The 22,395-nt window shown below is 44.1% G+C and overlaps 1 protein-coding gene across 2 annotated transcripts in view; it reads left to right on the top strand.

Moving 5' to 3' along the window:
* Window positions 1-22,395, top strand: part of UNC13B (unc-13 homolog B) — a gene marked incomplete at both ends in the record, with an annotated part of 46,166 nt that overhangs the window by 5,733 nt on the left and 18,038 nt on the right. For both annotated transcript variants that reach the window (XM_080708583.1, XM_080708582.1), the window contains 14 exons: window positions 4,218-4,240; window positions 6,513-6,559; window positions 9,888-9,966; window positions 12,213-12,287; window positions 12,716-12,935; window positions 13,401-13,628; window positions 14,194-14,335; window positions 16,158-16,327; window positions 16,774-16,889; window positions 17,228-17,391; window positions 17,978-18,128; window positions 19,458-19,526; window positions 21,210-21,299; window positions 21,647-21,775. In XM_080708583.1, the coding sequence (XP_080564709.1) occupies window positions 4,218-4,240; window positions 6,513-6,559; window positions 9,888-9,966; window positions 12,213-12,287; window positions 12,716-12,935; window positions 13,401-13,628; window positions 14,194-14,335; window positions 16,158-16,327; window positions 16,774-16,889; window positions 17,228-17,391; window positions 17,978-18,128; window positions 19,458-19,526; window positions 21,210-21,299; window positions 21,647-21,775 (1,703 nt within the window). The remainder of the gene's footprint in view (window positions 1-4,217; window positions 4,241-6,512; window positions 6,560-9,887; window positions 9,967-12,212; window positions 12,288-12,715; window positions 12,936-13,400; window positions 13,629-14,193; window positions 14,336-16,157; window positions 16,328-16,773; window positions 16,890-17,227; window positions 17,392-17,977; window positions 18,129-19,457; window positions 19,527-21,209; window positions 21,300-21,646; window positions 21,776-22,395) is intronic.

The raw sequence follows: 22,395 nt of genomic DNA, 5'->3' as shown, positions 1-22,395 counted from the left end.
ACTTCTTTTATAGATTTCATTAGAAAAGTTGCCCTAACCAAGTAAACTTTTGAGATGTCACAGTGGCTGCTACCACAACAAAGCCTCTGAGAAATCAGTTTTCTTTGCTATGCCACTTGAGAACTTTTAGGGCCCAAGCTTATAGTTGTAGCTTATCATTCATTTGAGTTTTTGTTGTTCATCTTTTTTGGAGGAATGTATATGCCAGGTACTATCTTGTCTCCTCATATAAATTGTATACAATTCTATTCTTTCATTGAATAGCTTCACTCAAGGCCCTCAGATGACCACCATCTTGCCAAACTAAGGGTACATTTTCAGTCCTCTTAATCATTCAGCAACTTGACACAGTTGATTATCTTTGTTTTTTTATTTTTATTTTTTATTTTTTGGTACTGGGGGTTGAGCCCAGGGGTATTCTACCTCTAAGTTAAGCCCTCAGCTATTTTTGTTATTTATTTATTTATTTATTTATTTATTTATTTATTTATTTATATTTTTGGCAGTCTCTTTATCCTCATGCCTTAGTTCTTTTCTGATGATACTTCGGATTAAATCCAGGTGTGTTGTACCTCTGAACTACAACCCCAGTCCTTTCAATTTTTATTTTATTTTATTTTGAAATGGTCTTGCTAAGTTGCTCAGCTAGCCTCAAATTGTGATCCTCTTGACTCAGCCTCCCAAGTGACTAGGTATTACAGATATATACCACTATGCCCTGCAAGTTTTTTCTTTTCAAAATACTCTATTTGCGCCGGGCGTGGTGGTGCACGCTTGTAATCCCCGCGCTTGGGAGGCGGAGACAGGAGGATCGCGCAGGTTCGAAGCCAGCCACGGTGGCTTAAGAGACCCTGTTTCCAAATAAAAATATAAAAAAATAGGTCTGGGAGTGTAGCCCGGAGGTAGAAGGGTTTCCAGGAACCCCAGTACCACACACACACACACACACACACACACACACACACACACACACACACACAAATACTCTCTTTATTTGACTTCCGTAACACTTTCTGTCTTGGTTCTCTCCTATTATCATTAGCCATTCCTTTTCAGTAATGTTTGCTAATCCTTCATTTCTTCAACCTTGTGCCATCCCAGGATTAAGTCCCATCTTTATTGTTCATACTTGCTTCCTAGGTGATAATCCTCCAATTTCTTGAGTTTCTTGGGTGTTCCCAGATTTATATTTCTATCCTATACATCTTCTGTGAACACCAGACATCTACTTAGCATCCATTTGTACGACATAGCCACAACTAAACTCCTGGTCTTTTCCCCTAATTCCCTATTTTTCTTACAGTAATTTCCCTAGTATTCTTTACAGTAAAGGGTAAAAGTATTCTTGTATTCTCCTTTTTCTCATAGCCCACATCCAATCCATTAGTAAATTCAGCCGCCTCTACTTTAAAAAAAATCCTGAATTTTACTACTACCTCTGTCACTGTCATCTTTGTCTAAATCACTGTTTCTCTCATCTAGATTCTTGCAGTAGTCTAACTGATCTTCCTGTTTCTACACTTTTCCCCCTTCAATCTGTCTTCCCCACAGCACTTAGAGTAATTCTTACAAAAGTCAGATCACATCACTTCTCTGTTCAAAGTCTTCTAGAGATTTTCTGTCTCACAGAATGAAAACGAAAGTTCCTCTAAGGGCCTGTTTGAACTGGCATTTTATTGCAGCCTTGCTGTTCTTCCCACCAATTATGCTCTCACCTCAGGCTTTGCACTTGATGTATGTTCTGCCTGAAATACTTTTCTCCTGGGACTCTTATGGTTTCCTTACTCAGTTTCCTTCAGGTCTCTATTTAGATGGCTACAAAGGTGAAATCCAATAAATACTGCTTGCTGTCAAGTTCATAGAATATCTGCTTATAAAAAGTTCTCCAGAATTCCAAAGTTCTGAAGAAGTAGAAAGGGACATGTCTTTATGGACAACTGCAATGAAAATAGTGTTGACCACATTTGTCCTAGAAGTACAGATAGAAGAGTGAGTGCCGTGGCATACAACAGAGAGTCTGTCACTTAACTCTGCCTTTGGAAGGAAAGGAGATAAATTCCATGGAGGCAATAATACTTGAGCTATGCCTTAGTAAGTCCTGGCTTACCAAGTAAACGTGAAAGGTATGGGAGGGAGAAGGAAGGGTCTCAGAGTTATGGAAAGAGTCTAATTAAAGATTTGAAGAGCCAGGTGTGGTGGTGCATGCTTGTAATCCCAGTACTTGGGAGGCTGAGATAGGAGGATCACGGCTCGTGGCCAACCTCAGCTCCTTAGTGAGGCCCTCTGCAGCTTAGCGAGACCCAGGCTGGGTGAACTGTGCTCATCCCGGGCTCAGCTGATGTTTCATTTGTCTTTTTGTTTCCAGTGTCTAGACCAGCCACTGGCACTGAGAAGTTAATCATAAATGCTCAGGTACAGTGGGGAGTCAGCACACTTAAATTGGAACTGTCCTAATTTATTTACTTATGTTTCCTGTGTTTTTGAAGTCTTGTCCCATACTGCCAGTGTCCAGATACAGTATGTGCCATCAACTTGCTATTCTAAGTTGTTAATGAATGTGATGCATAGAACAGAAGATGAGACCACTTCAGCATCATCTCCAGAAATCTCCCGCAGATCTTACCCTGAGGCTCCGCATATACCCATGACCCTGCCAAGGGAGAAGGCTCAGTACTGCCTCCTGGGCAGTGGGGCTGAAAGGGCAGAGCGCCCCTGCCCTGCCCCCAGGGGCCCCCAGCTGGTGAACATACCCAGAGAAATCTCTAGAATTTATTTAGCTAGCATAATTACCTTCTACAGAGTGTTTATAAAGGGCGTAATCAAGGAAAGCTCTTGAGCAATTTGGAAACAGGTAACCAGAGTACTCCAAACACAGCACGAACCAAGCCTCTGCCGACTTAGGAGCACTTGCTTACCGCTGTGTTCAAACTGCTCTTGAGAGCTTTCTCACAATTGTGTCCCAAATTATACTTTTTGCCTAGGTTGAGTAGGAAGAACACAGTAATAAAAGAGAATCTTAGAAGTCTTACTGTATATACAACCCTTAGAGCAGGAAGCCTGTGGGCTAATCCATTTGTGGCTTACAGGACAGTGTATTTTTGTGATTAATAGAAAAGGAGTAATCTCTGAACTTTGTCTCTTCTTGTGGCTTATTCTTGAGTCCTTCTGAAAATGTCCATTTCCTTTGAAAGTTTTACTCTGTGTTTGATAAGTAATGGAGCCTAGGATTACAGTGATTATCATGCAGATCACTGTAGCTTCTGTTAGGGCAACAGCCAGTGGAAGCTTTAGTGTTCCTACTGGTTCAGCATCCTGGTCCTGCCCTTAACTCCAGACCCTACCTATGTGTGTCTGGGGATTGAAACCAGGGACAATCTGCCTCCGAGCTACACCCTTTGCCTGATTTTTTTGTTTTTATTTTGAAACAGGGTCTTGCTAGGTTGATGAGAGTCTCACTACTTGCTGAGACTGTCCTCAACCTGCAGTCCTCCTGTCAGCCTCCCAAGTATACTGGGAATACAGGTGTGTGCCACCCCACTGGGCTCCTAACTTGGGCTCTTAGAGTCTGGGTAAATAGACCAGGGCTCACTGAACAAGTGTGTGGCCAAGCCTCTATTGCAAAATGAAAAGGGTTCAGCCACTAGGCCTTTGGGGTATGAGGACTTACTCCCAGATCCAGCATAAGCTCCAGTGGCTTCTGAAGGAAGAACTCATTGTGTGCTTTAGCAGCGTGGATAGTCTGTTAGAGTTGTCCTTGGTAACAGACCTAATCTTGTGGCCCCGTTCCTGGATTTAATAACCACTTTGGAAAGGAACTAGTGCAGCTGAAACTCAGAGGCCAGGACCAGCCATGGGAGGCTGAAATAGGAGAACCACAGGTTCAAGGACAGCCTCAGCAACTTAAAGCAACCTAGTGAGACCTTCTTTCAAAACAAAACATTGGAAGGGCTGGGGAGCAGCTCGATGGTAGAATGCCCTGAGTTCAGTCTCCAGTACCACAAAAAATAAGACAACATCAGAGGCCAGCAGACACGGGTGGCAAAGATTCCGGGAGCCAGTCAGCTAGGTTTTGTGGTCTGCCGAGGTATCCAGAGGGTCTCTTCTCCTCTATGTCCCTCAGTGATAGCTGGCATTTTCTTTGGGTTGCAAGCTATAGGATCGACTCTACTAACCTTTCTGCCTTTTTTTTCCCCCTCCTGATCTTTCTCTCCTTGCAGAAGGAAAGCGAGGAGCCCTTCAGGTTGTGCTTTTGGCCCTTTGGGTCCTTTGTGTTGTGTCTTCTCCACCTTCCCCTCTCAGCACTGTGTGTGTGTGTGTGTGTATGTGTGCATGATCTGTGCCTCTGAGCTGTGGCTCATACAGATGGTCTGTTTTTCTAGAAAGAAGTTTGTGTGTGCATGCTCCATGCTGTGTGTGCTCCTGCCGACACCCCTGGAGGGGAATCTCACAGTGTGAAAGTCTGTGCGCTGCCGGCATAGGTGCACATTTGATGTGGCATGTGTGTGCTGAGGCTGGTACTCAGTGTAACTGCCCCAGACACCCCTTGCTCTTCTCTTCTCCTAGTCTGCACAGTGTGTGTTTGTTTTACCTGTTGCTGCAGATTCTGGCATATGCTATAAGCCCTGGCTGAGCCCAGCATGCATGCAGACTGTACTCAAGAGAAGCTGCCACAGGCATTCTGTCCCTCTTGCTTGGGGCCCTGAGTGTGAAAGTGCTTTGTGCTTCTGAGCAGTCTTCCTGACCTCTCTGTGGGCACAAGCTTTGTGGGTGCATGGTGTACTAACACTCTGTGCCTTCGAGCACTGGCTCTGGAGTTTAGTGAGGGCTTTGCCTGTGACTTGGGCCCTAGGGAACTCTGCAGTGAGGTGAGTTTGTGCACATCTTCTGAAGACCTAAGTGAGGAGTCATGCTCACCTTGTGTTCAGATACAAGTTGTATCTGTGACTGTACTTCATATACTTACTTTGCCGAGACCTCCTCCTATTCCCCTCCCTTGTGTGGTGTGCCATGCGCGCATGCTCTGTGCAGACGGTTGTGTCCTCTGAGTACAAGAGGTGTGCATGATCTGGGCCTGGATCCCAAAGACTACTTATGACTTTGTTTTCTTCAGCCCAGTAGTTTCTGGAGAAGAATCTGCTCAGTACAGAAGCTGTTATCAAAGGGAAGATAAATTCGGGTTGGTAGGATCTTGGGATTTAGGGGTGGACTCTCCTGATGCCCACTGCTCCCAGACAATCATAGACTTGCAGTTTCTTCATGATTCCCCACATATTACTGTTTTCTTCTTGTTGTTGTTGTATCCATTGTCTATTGCTTTAGCCACTTCTGGCTGCCTTGTGGGTATCTCCCCAGCCCCATTACCAGGATCCCACCGTCAGAACCTGGATAGGAGGCAGAGGCGAAATAGGGGCATGGCCTGACAGTCTGAGGAGGAATAAGATGAACTAAATTCAAAGTTCATCTGAGCCTACTACTAATCCAAGATAATACCTGTTCATCTTTCTATCGCCTATTAACCCTATCTGTTCTGTCTTCCCTCATTCTATTCGTAATTTCTCTCACTTTTATCTCTCCATAAACATATTTCCCTGCCCCACTCCAAACTTAGCAGCTTACTCCTGCCTCCCTTCCGGAGTATCTTTGCTTGAGGGAAGTTGTCAGGGTAGAGGGGAATGGGAGGGGCAGAAGACCTAGCCCTGCTAGCGGTATGTTTCCTGTGCCTAAAAAGCATGTACTGTTGGTTCTCTGGAGAGTACTGGCAGCTTTGAGACTCTCTTATGCACTGCTTGAAAGATTTGCTTGTTTTGTTTTGTGCAGAAACCTTTTTTTTTTTAAAAAGTGTCCTTGTTTATTTGTTTAACTGTTCCTTCCTTGAATTATTTGGTACCTCAGTTTATTTTTAACTTCTCATTCTAGGGCCTATCAAATTCACCAGAATGATAAGCCAAGTGTCTAATCTGCCCCGGGCTCTTGCTATGTTGAGCTTATCAAGTATAGAGCGCACTCATACTTGCATATTCAGTGTCAGGAAGTTGAGGTTCAAGGAACACAAACGCTGTCAAATAAATTCCAGAAAGATAAGCTCTGCTTCTGGGGAGGCCAAAGGGGCTTGAGTATAGTTGAAAGAAGACTCAACTATATGTGAAGTTTCCCTTTTGCTTTATTGAGGCTTGGAAGACTAAGAAGACCCTTCTCGATGTGGCGTACTGTTGTCTATACCAAGGGTGTGTGTAGGGGGGTGTGAATTCCAACACCCACACTCCCAGTGAACCTTAGCCCTGGGATCTCGGGGACCTTGGCCTTCTATCCTCTCTCTTCACTGGGGAGAAGAAAGAGTATTGTTCATCTCAGCAGCCTACTTATTGCCTTGGATGATATAGTATTGGCTTAGACTGGGAATTAAGGCCGGCTGTATCACCATGTGGTGAGTGTGGACTAAACCGCTCACTACGCAACCTACAGGCAGTCTCCATCTTTCTCAGGACCTAACTCTTTTCTGTCTCTTTTTCAAGATTCCAAATGATGGCGACCTCTCTCTGCCTCAGTGGCTTCCAGAAGGGTAAGTGATTCCCTGAAGTTTCTGTGGATTTTATCCTGCTTTTAGATTTTCCCCTAGGAGGCAGGGAAAACAGCTCCACATCCTGGGTCCTGGAGAAGGGAGAGGATTCACAGTAGGTTGTTTGGGTCTCTGGGACAGAGGAGACTCTTAAGAGGCAGAAGACGACCTTTTCAGAGTGGATCACCAGGGACAGGGAAGGAACTTTGGGATTCTCTCGTCCTTGCCTCTGATTTCTGATCCATTGCATCATAGTGGTGATATTCTTTTTTTTTTTTTTTTTTTTTTTACGGGTCTGGGGATGGAACCCAGGGGCATTTGACCTCCAAGCCACACCCCCTGCCCTATTTTTTATTCTTTATTTTGAAACAGGGTCACTAAGTTGCAGAGGACCTCATTAAGTAGCTGAGGCTGTCCGCGAACCGTGATCCTTCAGTTTCAGCATCCCAAATGCTGGGATTACAAGCGTGTGCCACCATGCGCGGCAGTGGTGATATTCTTTTATGTAGAAAAATGGGAACGTTAGAAAAAATATTTGCATTTGGAATCAGTTTCTTTCCATTTCCTCGTTGATGGTGTAGCTGATTAGATTACTCCCTGGGCTCAGTCGTGCTTTTGCTGTTGTGAGTCACCTACTTATTCCATTCCACTCTAGTCAAGACATAAGGAGCATCCCTTCTGAGCTCTGTGCGTGCTGTCTGTGCTTCTTATCTGGGAGTTTCAGACCCATGTGATTGCATCAGAGAGTCATTTTAAGCTGCTCGACTACTGCCCATAACTGACTGACTGTTCTTAGGAGAGAGAAGAGTTTACGTGACTCTCCATTTCTCACTCTCCCCCACATACACTGCCAATTAGTTCTTCTCCCTTTGCCCAACAAAGGCTTCTGACATCAGAATTCTCAGTAACCACCTCCTCTCACTCATGGAGGAGATTAGATCATAAATTTATCTAGTACTTTGTGTGTGTGTGTGTGTGCGTGTGTATGTGTGCGAGAGAGAGAGAGACAGACACACTAGGGATTGAACCCAGGGATTCATGTATACTGGGCAAGTGCACTGCCAACTGAGCTACATCACCGGCACATTATTACATACTCCTCATTTTGCACTTGGTCTTCTTTTAGTCAAGAGTCAATCAGATGCCTGGTGTGGTGGTTTACGCCTGTAATCCCAGTACTTGGGAGGTTGAGACAGGAGGAATGCAGGTTCAAGGACAGTTTGAGCAAGTAGTGAGACTCTCATCAACCTAGTGAGATCTTGTTTCCAAATAAGAAATAAAATTGGGCTGTAATGCTAAGGTAGAAGAATGCCTCTGGGTTCCATCCCCAGTACCCCCCACACAAAAAGTCAGTCAGGTAAATGAGCTACCCCTTTTTTTCAAAAGAGCATTTATGTCATGAAACTTCTTGACTTAAAGGGAAAATATAGTTTTTAGAATTAGCTACAAATTTGTGGCACCAGTTGCTTCAGTGATTTGGGGGGGGGTTACTTCTAATAATTATAAAATATTCAGATGCTAATGGAACATATCCAAGTGCGCGCGCGCGCGTGTGTGTGTGTGTGTGTGTGTGTGTGTGTGTGTGTGTGTGTGTTACTGGGGATTGAATTTAGGAGCATTCTACTTCTGAGCTACACTCCAACCCTATTTTTATTTTTATTTTGAAACAGAGTATCACCAAGTTAATGAGAGTTTCACTACTTGCTGAGGCTGTCCTCGAACCTTTGATCCTCCTGTCTCAGCCTCCCAGATACTGGGATTATAGGCATGTACCACCACACCTAGCTCCAAAACTACTTTTAAATGGAGCCATGCCAAGGTTTTCTAAATAAATCCCTTTTGTCTTCCTTTCTTTTCTTCAGCTTAGTCCTTGAAGCTGTCACAATGATAGAATTGCCCTAGGTCTGATAATCTCATTAAAGACAAGTCCACTGCCTATGTTCAGAATGCTAGTTTACTAGAAACTATCATGTTGAATTGACCTTTCTAGAGATTGGTCTTGACCCAAGTTGTGGCTTCATTCTTTGCCTACATTGGCCTGAAGTATCTACTTAGTATTCTGGAATTTCTTTCTTTAGACAAGCCTTCGTGTACAATCTACCTTCCCTTACCTCGTTGTTCTAATTAAAACCAAGTACATGAGTTTTTTTGAGGTGTTTGTTTGGGTACTGGGGATTGAACCCAGGGGTATTCTACCTCCAAGTAATGCCCCCAGGATCCCCCCTTTTTTTTTAAAAAAAAAAAACAGAGTATTGCTAAGTTGATGAGGCTGGCTGTAAGCTTATGAACCTCCTGTCTCTGCTTCCCAAGTACTAGGATTATAGGGGTGTGACACCACACCTGGCAAATGAGTTCTTTCATTAAATTTCATCATTCAAAAGGCTAGAGAAGTTTCATAGCCCATCTGTCTCATTTTATAGAATTGACACCAAGACCCAAAGAAAGGAAGGAAGACTGGCAGAAGATATGTATTGAGTTAGTAGAAGTGGAGCTAAAATTTAGGTTATCCTAATATAAGATTGATGTTCTGTTGGTGACATCCTCTGTTTTGTTGTTATTATTGCATATTATTACAAAAGAACAGGCAAACAACAACAAAATTACTAAGTATAGTGAAAGCATAAAAGTTTTAGAAATCCTCAGATCCTCTAGCTGTAATTTTTTCTAGACGTTGTTAATGTGTTTAGAGAGTGAAGTCAGACTCTCTAGAGTCCCTTTGCTGTTTCCTTCCTAAATAGTCATTCCCACCACCCACTCCAAATGGTGTTTTGGAAGTCTTCCATCCTACCTGCTTTCACTTGATTATGAAGGGCTTCTCTCTCCATGGAGACCTTTTTATTCAGAAAGGTTGGATAGATGGAACTGGTGACTCAGTTACTCTTGGAGAGAGAAGGTCTCCTTCTACAAGTCATTGTTTGGTAGTCTTGCTCACCTGTGTAGCTCTTCCTGTGGAGACAAGAGGTATCTTTGGGGAATAGTGTCTCTGGCCTGCGTGTGGGCAAGAGCCCTCTTGACCACTAATTCTTAACCTTCTTTGTGGAGCACAAGTGCCTTGAAATAAAGAGGTGTCTCGAACTGTCCTGGTAGGATAAAAGAGCTCTTTGTCCTTGGTTAAAACCACTGGCAACACCGAGGGATGCTCTGAGAGCAATTCTATTGTTCAACCCCAGGGATCTATTTCCCTCCCTGTCTTCCTTAACCCTCTCAAAGGCACATGATGGAGGTAGTTCATCTTCTTCTGGGTATAGAGAGATCAAGAGGAATGGAACCCCAACCTGCCAGAAGCTCAAGGCAGGACTGAAGGTCCTGACATAGTTTCTTCTTTTTTCAGGCCAGCCGGAGGGCTCTATGGTATTGACAGCATGCCAGACCTACGCAGAAAGAAGCCACTGCCACTTGTCAGTGACCTGGTAAGTGAGGACTCTCTGCAGGATGAGGCAGTATCCTTGGGGCCTTTCCCATTGGGCCTTAGCAAACTGTCAGGATGTGAAGTGTTCCATTTAGTGACTCACACTGTCTGATGATTAATCAGTCAGTCATTGAAAACCCTCCTGAGACTTAATGATGGCTTCAGTGGGACCTTGCCCTGCCTAAGTCAATAGCCAGAGCCCTGGGATCCTTAGCAGGTCAGTTCCTGCCTGGAACACTTGTGGTGTGGGTCTTGAGAGCTGGGCTCTAGAGTCTTCCTCTAAGCCTGTAACTCCTCTGGCATCTATCTCTGCAGCTCTCTTTGATGACCTGGGATGGATATTGCCCTTAATTTAGATGATTGAGCTTAGTGTGTGATGAGCATGACTGGAACTTGATCCATTCCTGGAGGACAAGTGAAAATCTTCCTAAGACATAAGCTTCTAGGCTATCTCTGTTAACCCAATGTCTGGCACTAATAGGCAATAATAAACATGCATGGAATTAAGTTGCAAAAGATTTAGGAGTGAAAGCTGATCTCAGGGTTTCCAGGTTGACCAGAAGCTCCCATTCCAGGTTATACTTTTGAGGCAGAATCAGCTTGAGAAGTTTTCTATAGTCTGTGGGTCAAAGGAGTAGAGTGAGATACAGGCTCTCCCAGAGCCCCAGAGCTCTAAAGCCATATATGCAATGTCTAAGTTATAAGGATTCAGTAAGACATGAACCCCTTTCTTCTTACCATTTTCTTTACCTATTCTTTGTTCTCCCTTTTCTGTCCATTCTGTTTCCTATCCATTACTTTTCTCCATTATTTGTTTTTTCTCCCATTTGTTTTTCCATCCTTAGTTGGCTGAATGGAAATATCATTCACCATTCTCTTCATTTCTTTATTCCTTGCCATTTATGTGTCTTCTTTCTTTTTTTCCTTTTTAGTATACCTCTTTTTTCACTGTCTATCTGGTTGATGATAAATTCTGTCATTTCTTTTTCATTTCTATCTTCCTTACTTTACTATTTTCCATCTAATTCTCCCTTCTTTCCTTATTTTTTCCTCATCCTCTGCTCCCTCCTTGCCCACCAGCAAGTCTCTAGTCCATGTCTCATTTTCCCTTCTCTTTTACCCTTGCCTGTCTTTCACTTTGTGATATAATTCTCCTTAAACTAGGAGCTCTAGGCCTTGGCTCCGGCCAGCTGTCTGGGTTGAATTGGATAGAAGCGGGGTGGGTGAGGACACCTTTGACTTTGCACTATAAGGAAGAACCTCTCAGTTGCCTCTGAAAGTATCCATGCCTTGGGGGGATTTAACATCATCTTATTCCTTTCCTTGCTTTCCTCTCTGCAGGCTATGGTGAGTGTCTCCAGAGCCCCTTCCTATCCTTTAAGAGTCCACATCCCAGATCACCTGGGACCCTCCTGGCTTATCCTTCTGTTTATTAGGCTGATATTATGACTTGTGTCTGCCTCGCATCCCCTGGCTTAAGTAAACCAGGGATTGCTCTCCTATGGGGTCCCTCTGTGCAAGAGCCCGCTAGCAGGATAACTGTGGCTCTCAGACTTAACTTCCTGCCCTGATTGATTTGACTAAGACTACATTGCCTTTTTGCTTGCCAAGTGCCCTGCTCACTTGGGCTGCTGGCTTCTACAGCTCACCAGGGATTGGGTGGGAATCCCAGGGATTAGCATAGAATCATTCTTCCTAGTGATGGTTTAATGTGGCAAAGTTGAATGTCTCTCATTACTCTTTTCCGATGGTGAATCTAAGATAGTAATTTCTATTGGGTAGGATACCTAAGAATAGTAAGGGAAAGAGAAGCCCTTTGGGTTGTAGATGACCAGAAGAACTGTGGGTTACCTGGGACACTTGTTACCTGGAACCCAGGGGCAGTCCCTGTGAGTGACAATAAAAACAAAACAGAGTGAAGCCGGGCATGGTGGCGCACGCTTGTAATCCTAGCACTTGGAAGGCTGAGACAGGAGGATCGCACAGGTTCGCAGTCAGCCTCAGCTACTTAGGCTCTCAGCAACTTAGTGAGACCCTGTTTCCAAATAAAATATAAAAATAGGTCTGGGAGTATATCCAAGAGGTAGAAAAGCCTCTGAGTTCCACCCCCAGTACCACCAAAACAAAAAAACAAAAACCAAAAAAACCCAGAGTGAGATTTAAGTGGCTTTGGTTACTGAAGCTCCTCCCTAGGAATTTGCCTGTCCTTGGTAGTGTCCAGGGCTGACAACAAGTCTTCTCCCGCAGTCACTGGTCCAGTCCCGGAAGGCAGGGATTACTTCTGCAATGGCTACACGCACCTCTCTCAAGGATGAAGAGCTGGTAAGTGACCCATAGGCTCTTGTGAGTCCACTGGCCTCAGGACCAGTGGTCATCCTTGTAGCTGTACTAACTGGGAATTCAAGAGTTCATAGTAGACACCATTGGTGAAACAAACAGATAATGTTAAGTCTGAGTTTTCTGCACTAGGAGAAGCAGGAGTCCAGACCACAGTCTCATTGAAGAGTATGATCAGGGTTTTATACTGGATCTAGTACCCCGTTTCCCTAAAATATGAATTCTGGGACAAGGCTGAAACTCAGTATCAAGTCTAACCTGTGTTGGATGACCACTATATTTTGGTCATCTTTCTGTTAGGCTCTGATATGGGCAAGAGAGTTTATGTCCAAGGGCAAAACTAGGGACCCAGGTGTCTCTTTCTAAGCAGAGTCCTAAAGTTGCTGGTAGGTAATGGGATATTTGTCTTTCAGAAATCCCATGTGTATAAGAAAACACTGCAGGCCTTAATCTACCCCATCTCATGCACCACACCCCACAACTTTGAGGTCTGGACCGCCACTACCCCAACCTACTGCTATGAGTGTGAAGGCCTGCTCTGGGGCATTGCCCGGCAGGGCATGCGCTGCAGTGAGTGTGGGGTCAAGTGCCATGAGAAGTGCCAAGACCTGCTCAACGCCGACTGCCTGCAGCGTGAGTGCCTGGTGGGCTGAGGGTAGAGAGTGGGGCCATCCACCATTCCTCCAGTCTGTCTGATTCTGAAGCCTTTTCCTTTTCAGTGAAGGTAAAATACTGAACAAGGGGTATTTTCTTTCCAAATAATGAGTCATGCCCACCCACTATCCCTCCATGATAATTGAGATGCTTATTGGTGATATTTTGAATTGGAGATTTGATAAAATTTTTCTTTATATATCTAAATATAATAGTGTAATGAACCCCCATCACAGTTATCAAGACCTTGCTACCCTTTGAGTTGCACTATAAACTCCACTGGCCAGTCAGCAAGGTCCCACAATGGCTCTGCCCAAAGATTTCCCAAGCCCTCTAACCTCTCACTGCTCCACAGCCTCTCCCAGGCCCTGTTCCTCAGCTCGCCCTTGGTCTAGTAGGTGACCTATTGCTTATTCATGTTTCATGGCTCTGGCCATCCTTCAGGGGCTGCTGAAAAGAGCTCTAAACATGGAGCTGAGGACCGGACACAGAACATTATCATGGCCATGAAGGACCGTATGAAGATCCGAGAGCGGAACAAGCCAGAGATATTTGAAGTTATCCGTGACGTCTTCACAGTGAGCAAAGTTGCCCATGTGCAGCAGATGAAAACAGTGAAGCAGAGTGTACTGGATGGCACCTCCAAATGGTCGGCCAAGATCACCATTACTGGTGAGCAGGCTAACTTTGAGGGGACAGGAGGCCCGAGGTATGGGGAAGAAGCATCCTGAGTAAGTGGGAGCAAGTGATTGGAGAGAAAGAAAATAGAACTGAGGGGAAGAGGGAGAGCTGCATTATTTACCACACCTCCTCCCTGCAGATGAAGCAATACTAGTACCTGCAAACAATATGAAACGATACAGGATGTGGTAACAACCAGATACTATGGGCTTGGTTAGTAGTTTGATATAAGAGCTTGCAAGGGAGGGGAAGGGGGAATCAGGAGACCAGGGAGTTGCTAACCCATAGTTTACTAACTGGGTGGGTGGGGCTGAAGAATATAATGTATCACAGGGAGTAAGAACCAGTGAGGTGTAAGTGGGGAGGTGGGGTTCTTGAGCCGGCTTTGAGTGGCAGGCTGGTGGGCCAGGACTAAGGCTAGATAGAGAGGAGTAAGATCACAGTCACTGTGTAAGAAGCCCAGGGAAGCTGCTCTGAGTTGAAGAGCCCATGATAAGTGCTGTGGAAGGCTTCTTCTGACTTACTCTGAAGTGTCCTCTCTCTGCTTGAATTCTAGTGGTGTGTGCGCAGGGCCTACAAGCAAAGGACAAAACAGGATCCAGTGACCCTTATGTGACTGTGCAAGTTGGCAAAACCAAGAAGCGTACCAAGACCATTTTTGGAAATTTGAATCCTGTTTGGGAGGAGAAATTCCATTTGTAAGTCATAGAGGGCTTGGTCTTACCCAGGTCTGTGTGCATTTTGGCAGCGGCATTACATCCTGCTTTTCCAGGCTTGAGTACTAAGGTTGGGAAAGGCAGTGGCAAAAATCCAATTTCTTACATGTTTCACTTGGGCAGCAGCCATTTTTTAAGTTTCTTCTCATGGGCTTTTGCATTTTGCCCAAGCCTTGTTTTAATTAGGGCTGTTTATGGGGTCCCAGGGCACCCCACATTGCTTTTTCTAGAAGCAGAAAGACTGCTCATTGATAGAACCAGGGACTGACCACCTTATTGTATCTTCCATCTCTGTCAGCCTGCCTAGGAAGAATTAAGCTTTTCTGAGGAACAAGGAAAGAGTGTCCTTTCCCTACACTGGGATAATTTTGTCATGAAGATCAAATCTGATTTCTGGAGAAGTTTCCATTTCTTTTAAGAGAGGCTGTTCTTGTCTCAGCATTCACTTCCACTCTTTTTTCCATTAACTCACCTTCTTGTAGACAATTTTTTGCATGTGTATGATATTAAAGAATTAGGAGTGCTCTAAAATTGAGCTACGCCCCAGTCCTTTTTATTTTTTGTTTTAAGATGGGGTCTTGCTAAATTTCTTCGGCGGACCACAAGCCTGGAGCCCTCCTGCCTCAGCCTCCTGCATCACTGGAATTACAGGTGTCACTATCACACCTGGCACTTACAGATGGTTTCATAAAGTAAAGGATGATTTTGAAAAATGACCAACCGTATCTGGAGAATCCAGTTGCTTTTTATTCCCATTTCCAAGGCCTATGATCAGGACCTGGATCTGCATCAGCTGAGCTGCCTCGCTATGTAGAAGCCATATTTATTGGCTCTTCAGAGAACTCATGTGGAAAGGAATTAGGATATAGTAAAAATTAATCTCCAATCCACAGGCAATATTTCCTAAGAGAAGCATCTGTTTCTTTGAGAATCCTAATGGTTTCTTCTTGACTCCTTATGACTGGTTTTAGATGAACTAGCTCTATGGTCTTTTTTGCCCACATTTAGCAAATAACTAAATTCCTATTCTGTACAATACCTCAAAAAGAATAAGACAATCACTGGCTTCAAGAAGCTCACTTTGTCCCTTATTTTTTCAGAATAGCAGTAGTTAAATTTTAATTTTTAATGGAATGTTAAAAGATATTATGAGAACATAGGGAAGCAGCAGCAAATTCTGCTGAGTAGAGTTTTGGGGCAGAAGAGTAAGATCCAGAAAGCAACTGCTGGGGAGGAGAGCATGAGGGGTCCTGGGCAACATCCTTCTCCAAAGCAAATACGAGAGAGGATATGGCAATTCAAGGGGATAATAAAGGATGATAGAAGTTCACCAGGCACATAGTTAGATGTGAGATTTCCATATACAACTAAACAGATATGACCAGATGGACCTACCAAGAACATCCCTTTCAAATGACTTCATCTCTTAGGCTCTGAGGAGGGAGCTGGCACTTGCTTCCTAAGACTCTGTGGCAGGTCTAGCTGTTGTCATGTTGGTATTGCTACTATACCTAGCTGCATAGGAAATCAACATTTGTCTTTAATTGCATGTTCGTCTTCCCACCCCTTGTCTCAGGGGAATAAGAATTGGTGTATAGAGCCACCTAGGCTGAGGAGTAACGAACCACTTGCTGGGATAGGCTGACATGCTTAAAAATTTAGTACCACTGGCCCCTGACTCCTCTTCTTCTCTCAAGGCCTCAAATATACCCGACAGAGCTTATGGGGGTGGAGGACTGGGAGTATTAGGAGTGGTGGTGATGCAGGGTCTGTCTCTAACAGAGCCTTCCTAATTCTCCCACAGTGAGTGCCATAACTCCTCTGACCGCATTAAGGTACGTGTGTGGGATGAGGATGATGACATCAAATCGAGGGTAAAGCAGCGGCTGAAGCGAGAGTCTGACGATTTCCTGGGCCAAACCATCATCGAGGTTCGGACACTGAGTGGAGAAATGGATGTCTGGTACAATCTGGGTGAGGAAACTGGACCAGAGAAAGTTACTAGGAAGGGAGAATCTAGAGCGGGACCTGGGAAAGGCTGCCATCTATCAAAACCACCAGTCCCCAATACATATCTCCCCATAGATCCTGCCCTACTTTCAGAGAGCCGACACTGGCTAGGGCTGAGGAATAGGGGAGTCACAGTAGCTGATACTCACTCTGACTGAATATTATTCAGGTTTCAGAAGGCCTTTTGATCTTCATTCTCATCTTTAAAGCCATTAGCTTCCTGACCACTCCTGTTCTCCTACCCACTAGAACAGGGGAATCTGTGGAATATTTGGCCACTGGAATGAGTTCACCCTGTTGGGTAAACACTTGGGTTGGTACCATTTCTTCCTTGGGTTAATCTAGGAGGGAGCCATCAGCACTGTCTGCAGTGGCATTGGTGTCAATCTCCAGTTTTCTTTCCTTCCTAGAGAAGAGAACAGACAAGTCCGCTGTCTCGGGAGCTATCCGACTGCATATAAGTGTGGAGATCAAGGGGGAGGAGAAGGTAGCCCCATATCACGTGCAGTATACGTGTCTCCATGAGGTAAGCCAGCCTTTTGGGAGAATGGGGAACTGGGACACAGGATGGAGCCCTTGACCATAAGTAGAATTGGTAGGTGATTGAAGATTTGGTGCCTGTTTTTTATTGTATCTTTAGTTTTCTGTGCTAGGCTGGGTAGCCTGAGGGACTGAGCCCAGACTCAGTTCTTCTTCAGCAACATGAGAACAGCCTACTGGGGTCACAGAAGGAACCAAACAGTGACTTAAAAGACAGAATTTTTGAAGACTCCCACTTGAATTTTCCTGGACTCTACCACCAGGGTTTGTTTTTGGTTTTAATATTTTTTAACCCTTTGCTTTTCTTTGCTCTGTGTCCTGCAGAACCTTTTCCATTACCTCACAGACATTCAGGGCAGTGGAGGAGTCCGGATCCCTGAGGCTCGAGGAGATGATGCATGGAAGGTGTACTTTGATGAGACAGCCCAAGAAATTGTGGATGAATTTGCCATGCGCTATGGCATCGAGTCCATATATCAGGCCATGACGTGAGGCTCCCCTGGGGCTCTGGGAAGGGGCTGCTAATTCTTGGGGTGGCTAACGAGGGCACAGGACATGGTAGACAGGTGCTTAGTGAGGTTACTTGCAGTAACTCCTTACTTTCCTCTATGCCTTAAGACAAAAAGAAAGGAAGTATGTTTGCCAGAGAGAGGCTATTTTATCTGTCTACCTCCAGTTTCAGAGATTGGAAAGGAAAGGACCTGGGAGAGCATGCAAGGACACACCTGCTCCAACATCACAGGCCTGAGCAGACAGGGCATACGCTCATGTCTGTGTGGGGGTGATGAGCAAGCTGACGTAGACTGGCCTGGGAGTCAAGAGGATGTTAAACTGTAGGGAAAGCAATTGTGTGTGGAGTCAACCAAGACTCGCATAGCAAGACTTCCTGATTGCTACAAGATATGTCTGTCAGTGAAGCTGTCCCTGGATCTGTACACAGAAGCAGCCCTGTATAAGCAGAGGGGAACAGTTGCTTTGGCTGTATTTCAGTGTATTACAAACTTTTATTGAGTTCCTACTTGGCTTTTGCTGAAGCCCTGAAAAGTCTGAGAGCAAGAGTGTTGTGTTTTTCAGGCACTTTGCATGTTTATCATCCAAGTACATGTGTCCTGGTGTGCCGGCAGTGATGAGCACCTTATTGGCCAACATCAATGCCTACTATGCCCACACAACCGCCTCTACCAATGTGTCTGCATCTGATCGCTTTGCAGCCTCCAACTTTGGGGTGAGTATGATAGAAACACATATGTACCCATTTGTAGTCAATTAATAAAGTTTGCTTTTTTCCCTAGCCAGATCTGTAGAGTTTATTGATGTGCCTAAAATTCAGGTAAGTGAACTTTCTTTCCATTATAGATATGTAAACTACACCAATCTAAATCACATCAATAAACGACAGATAGCACCATGGTGGTTTAGCAGGGCTGCACAAGCTTCACTAGGCTAACAACTTGGTTGAGTCACCATGTTCTTTAGCTTTGCAAGTCTACAGATGGATCTTTTTTAATATTATTCTCTCAGTAACAGATTCAAATCTCTTTTAAGTTCACATGAGGCTGATGTTTAAGTGAGAATGACTGTGTGTACCTGATCCTCTCCCTTTTCCAGTGTCTGGACTATTTTCTCTTTCCAGGGTGTACCCTTCCTGGTGTTAAGGTACCTGAGAAGTCAGTCTATTACTCAGAGTGTCATCTGACATGAGTTTGACACAAATCAGATGAAATATTTCTGACCCATTACTAAGGTTATCTTTGTAGGGATAAAATTACTCATGCTATCCCCAAACCATTGATTCTCGGAAGCCTGCATTTTGGTACTAATCGCTTTTTTGTTATTATTGATAGATTATTTCTGCATATGAAATAATGTAATTGGTTAAGCCAAATATCTATTCCATTCTTTCTTATCCCATTATGAGTTGAGACAATATCTAATAATACAGTCAACATACAGGTTCTATGCTAACTGCCTTTAGGCACATGATTCCATGTTTAATTATACTTTTTCTATGAAACTTAATTATTAAAATAGTATATGTTATGTATTTTAATTATGTAGAAAGTAGTTTAAATGTCTGTCTGGCCCTCTTCCAAATACTTCACTATTTCTACTTTAACTGCCCAGTTGTAGCCATATAACCTCTATGTGTTACCCCCAAGATAAATCAAGAAACCTCAGACTCAGGAACAAGTTGGAAAAATATGCTTGGAGTTTTATCTAGTTAAGATAGGCGTTACAGTCCCAAAGAGACAGAGGTACACCGGTCATGTCCTGTTGACCTGGGTATAGTAAGAGATGTTTCCCCTAGTCAGTGTGAAGATTCCCTAGTTTGAGGCAGAGCTGCTAAGAGATGGAAGAGGGACTACCTATCCAATTTTTCCTTTACCTCGTTTGTTGTTCTCCCCATGGGCACAGGTGGGATGGGATGTGTTGCCAGCCAGGTGTCCCCTCCTTACCCTTTCTGTTCACTTAGAGGTGCTCTGTTTCTGCTATAGTTTAGAGGCTCTGAAACAAGTTATCCCTCTTCTCTCCATTACTTGTTTCTCACCCTCAGAAAGAGAGATTTGTAAAACTGCTGGACCAGCTACACAACTCACTGAGGATTGACCTTTCTACATACAGGGTAAGTGAAGGCATGGCTGTGGGGCAGGATAATAGTAATATCAAGTTCAGTCTAGAGAGACATGGGCCAATCTTGGCTATGCAGATTAAAGGCAAGGGAAATTGGTCTGTATCATCATACCCACCCACATGGCCAGGGCTGCTGCTAACTCCAAGGACTGTACAGTATGTAAACAGCAGGTATCAGTGCAGTCCCACTCATATCACTCTACCAGACTCCCTGATGACATTCTGTTAGGGAGTTTCCTGAGGATAATCTCTTCCAGCAGTGCCCTTTAAAAAATTAGACCCTAGCCTGGCGTGGTGGCGCACCTTTGTAATACCAGTACTTGGGAGGCTGAGACGGGAGGGTTGCATATTAGCCGTCAGCCTTGGCTACATAGTGAGGCCCTCTGCAACTTAGTGAGACCCTGTTTCAAAATAAAATAGGGCTGGGGATGTTGCTCAGAGGTAGAATGCCCCTGGATACTTAAAAAAAAAAAAAATCCTTAGTACTGAAAAAAAAAAAAAAATCCTTGCCAGGTGTGGCGGTGCATACCTGTACTCTTAGCTGCTTGGGAGAATTTTGAAGCCAACATGGGCAACATAGAGCTTTCTAAAAACAAAATTAGATATTTAATCACATTTCCACTAGGTATTTTTCTATACTTTCTTGCTTTGAGAGGGGTTGTGAAAATCTGGCTAGTAGGAGAGATAACTTGGCTTAAACAAGTAATTTATATCAGAAATCATGTACTTTCCCAGGATTGAGGAGGGAAATAGATGTAATAAGAGAGTAGATACCTGGGATGAGGCAGGATAAGGAAATGGGAAACGTTTTAGCTCCTTCTAAGCTTAGATCTTAGAATGGCTTAATTGCTTGCTTAAAATGTTGAAGTTTCCAAAATAGGCATATACACACATTAAAAGTGTAAAAACAACCTCAAAGTAAAAATAATGTGTGGTTTTAATTATCTGTGCTTTCATGACTTCCCATTTGTACAAATAATGGGAAGGTGACAGTATATCATTGGCAGTTAAGTAGCCATTCAAAGGCTTTAAAATTGACATATAGAGAGTGGCTCGTCATCTCCCTGCAGATCTCCCTGGTAGCTTCCTCCCAAAACTCATGCCAAAGGAAATGAAATGAGACATGCAGAAAGGTTCTAAGGATCGTATTCCAGAGAACTTCTACTCAGACCTCTGCTATCTGGTGGCTCCAGAATAGTAGAAGAGATATGTTCTGTGTACTAAAGTGCAAGTCCTAGATCTCAGACTGATTTATAGTGGGGCCCCATTTATATTCCAGGATATACAGTTAGATTGTAACTTTTATAGGATTCACTGGGTATAAGACTCTTCATCCAAGAAAAGTTTGTGTGTGTATATGTGTCTTCCTGTGTGTTCATGTATGTCTTCCTGTGTGCTCATTTAAACAAATACACACCACATGGTAAGTACGGTTGTGGGGAGGATGTGTTGCTTTCTGAGCTATGGAATATTAATTAATCTCTGCTTTGGGCAAGGACCTGTCTGTCTCAGTAGAAGAAAAAAGAGGAAGTCCTGTAGTATTACAGCTTTTTTGTGCAGCTCAACTACAGAAAATCCCAGTGGGTAGCAGGGAGGCTTTTGATTTCATTGCTTTGAGCAAGGAAGGTTTTCATATTCTTCTATTTCTTTCTTACATTTGTCTGATTTGCAACAGAATAATTTCCCTGCTGGAAGTCCTGAGCGGCTTCAGGATTTAAAATCCACAGTGGATTTGCTGACCAGCATTACTTTCTTCAGAATGAAGGTAAGGATGGACTGGGCTGGTTGGCTGGGCTGAGAATGTGGCCACGAAAACATGGAGAGTACGACGCACTAGGCAGGCAGAGTCTGAGGCTCCAGGATTCATCGCCTCTAAGCTCATGTTTCCATGCGCCTATCCCAGGGTTACTTCTGAGAGAACATATAAACCACAAATCAACAAGGGTGGCCTGGAAGTTCTCCCATCAGTGGTCCTGGAAATTTCATCACAGGGCAAGGTCTGGGGATTCAGAAAGGGATGAAGGCATCTGGAGTAGGTTTGGGGAGTGCTAGGAACATATATCACCCACATGAGCAGGACCTTGGCCCTGTATTTCTTCTATTAATCGGCAGGTACAAGAACTGCAGAGCCCTCCAAGAGCCAGCCAGGTGGTAAAGGATTGTGTGAAGGCCTGCCTGAACTCTACATATGAGTATATCTTCAACAACTGCCACGATTTATACAGCCACCAGTACCAGCTGGTAAGAGGTTTAGAATCAGGTGGGACCAGCTGACAGTGGCTCTGTGGAGCCTCAGATTTTCTTTTCTTGAGTCATGGTAGAAAGGAGCCCAGGAAAAACTCCTTGATATTCTCAAGGGTCAGTGAATTGTGGAGTATAGACCATCTAAACCATGTGAGACGTTTGTGGATTGACAGGAAGGAACCTTTGGACGAAAGGTGACATACCTGAATTGAACAGAGATGGCAAGGATAAGTTTTCCTTTGTTGATGAAGAAAGTGAATGAACCTAAATTTGAGAAGTGGAATTCTCAGTCCATTCCAGAGTCATTTTTTTTTCTCACTCAAGGTTAATTTTGTTCTGTCTCATGTGGACTCTTAAGTTCTCTGCTGCCCCCCTCTGAGATCTTTCACTGTCCCTCTGAGCCCTGGCTTGTAACTTTTTCCCTCTGATCACCTCTCTCTGCAGTGCATGCTCTTCTGAGGTATATTCACCAGTTGCCCCTCAAGGATTCCCTTGTCCTTCTGCAAGTCTTATCTACTTCATCTGCTTTAGGGTGGCATCCTAACTCATCAACTGATAACTTAGTACATTTTTTCTAGATATCTCCAATTGTTTGTTTCCTTCCTTCCTCCCTTTCT

This window comes from Muscardinus avellanarius (assembly GCF_963383645.1).
Source record: "Muscardinus avellanarius genome assembly, chromosome: 13".
Classification (NCBI taxonomy): domain Eukaryota; kingdom Metazoa; phylum Chordata; class Mammalia; order Rodentia; family Gliridae; genus Muscardinus; species Muscardinus avellanarius.
Note: the sequence above shows the minus strand (reverse complement) of the source record. Positions and strands in the feature narration are given on the sequence as shown.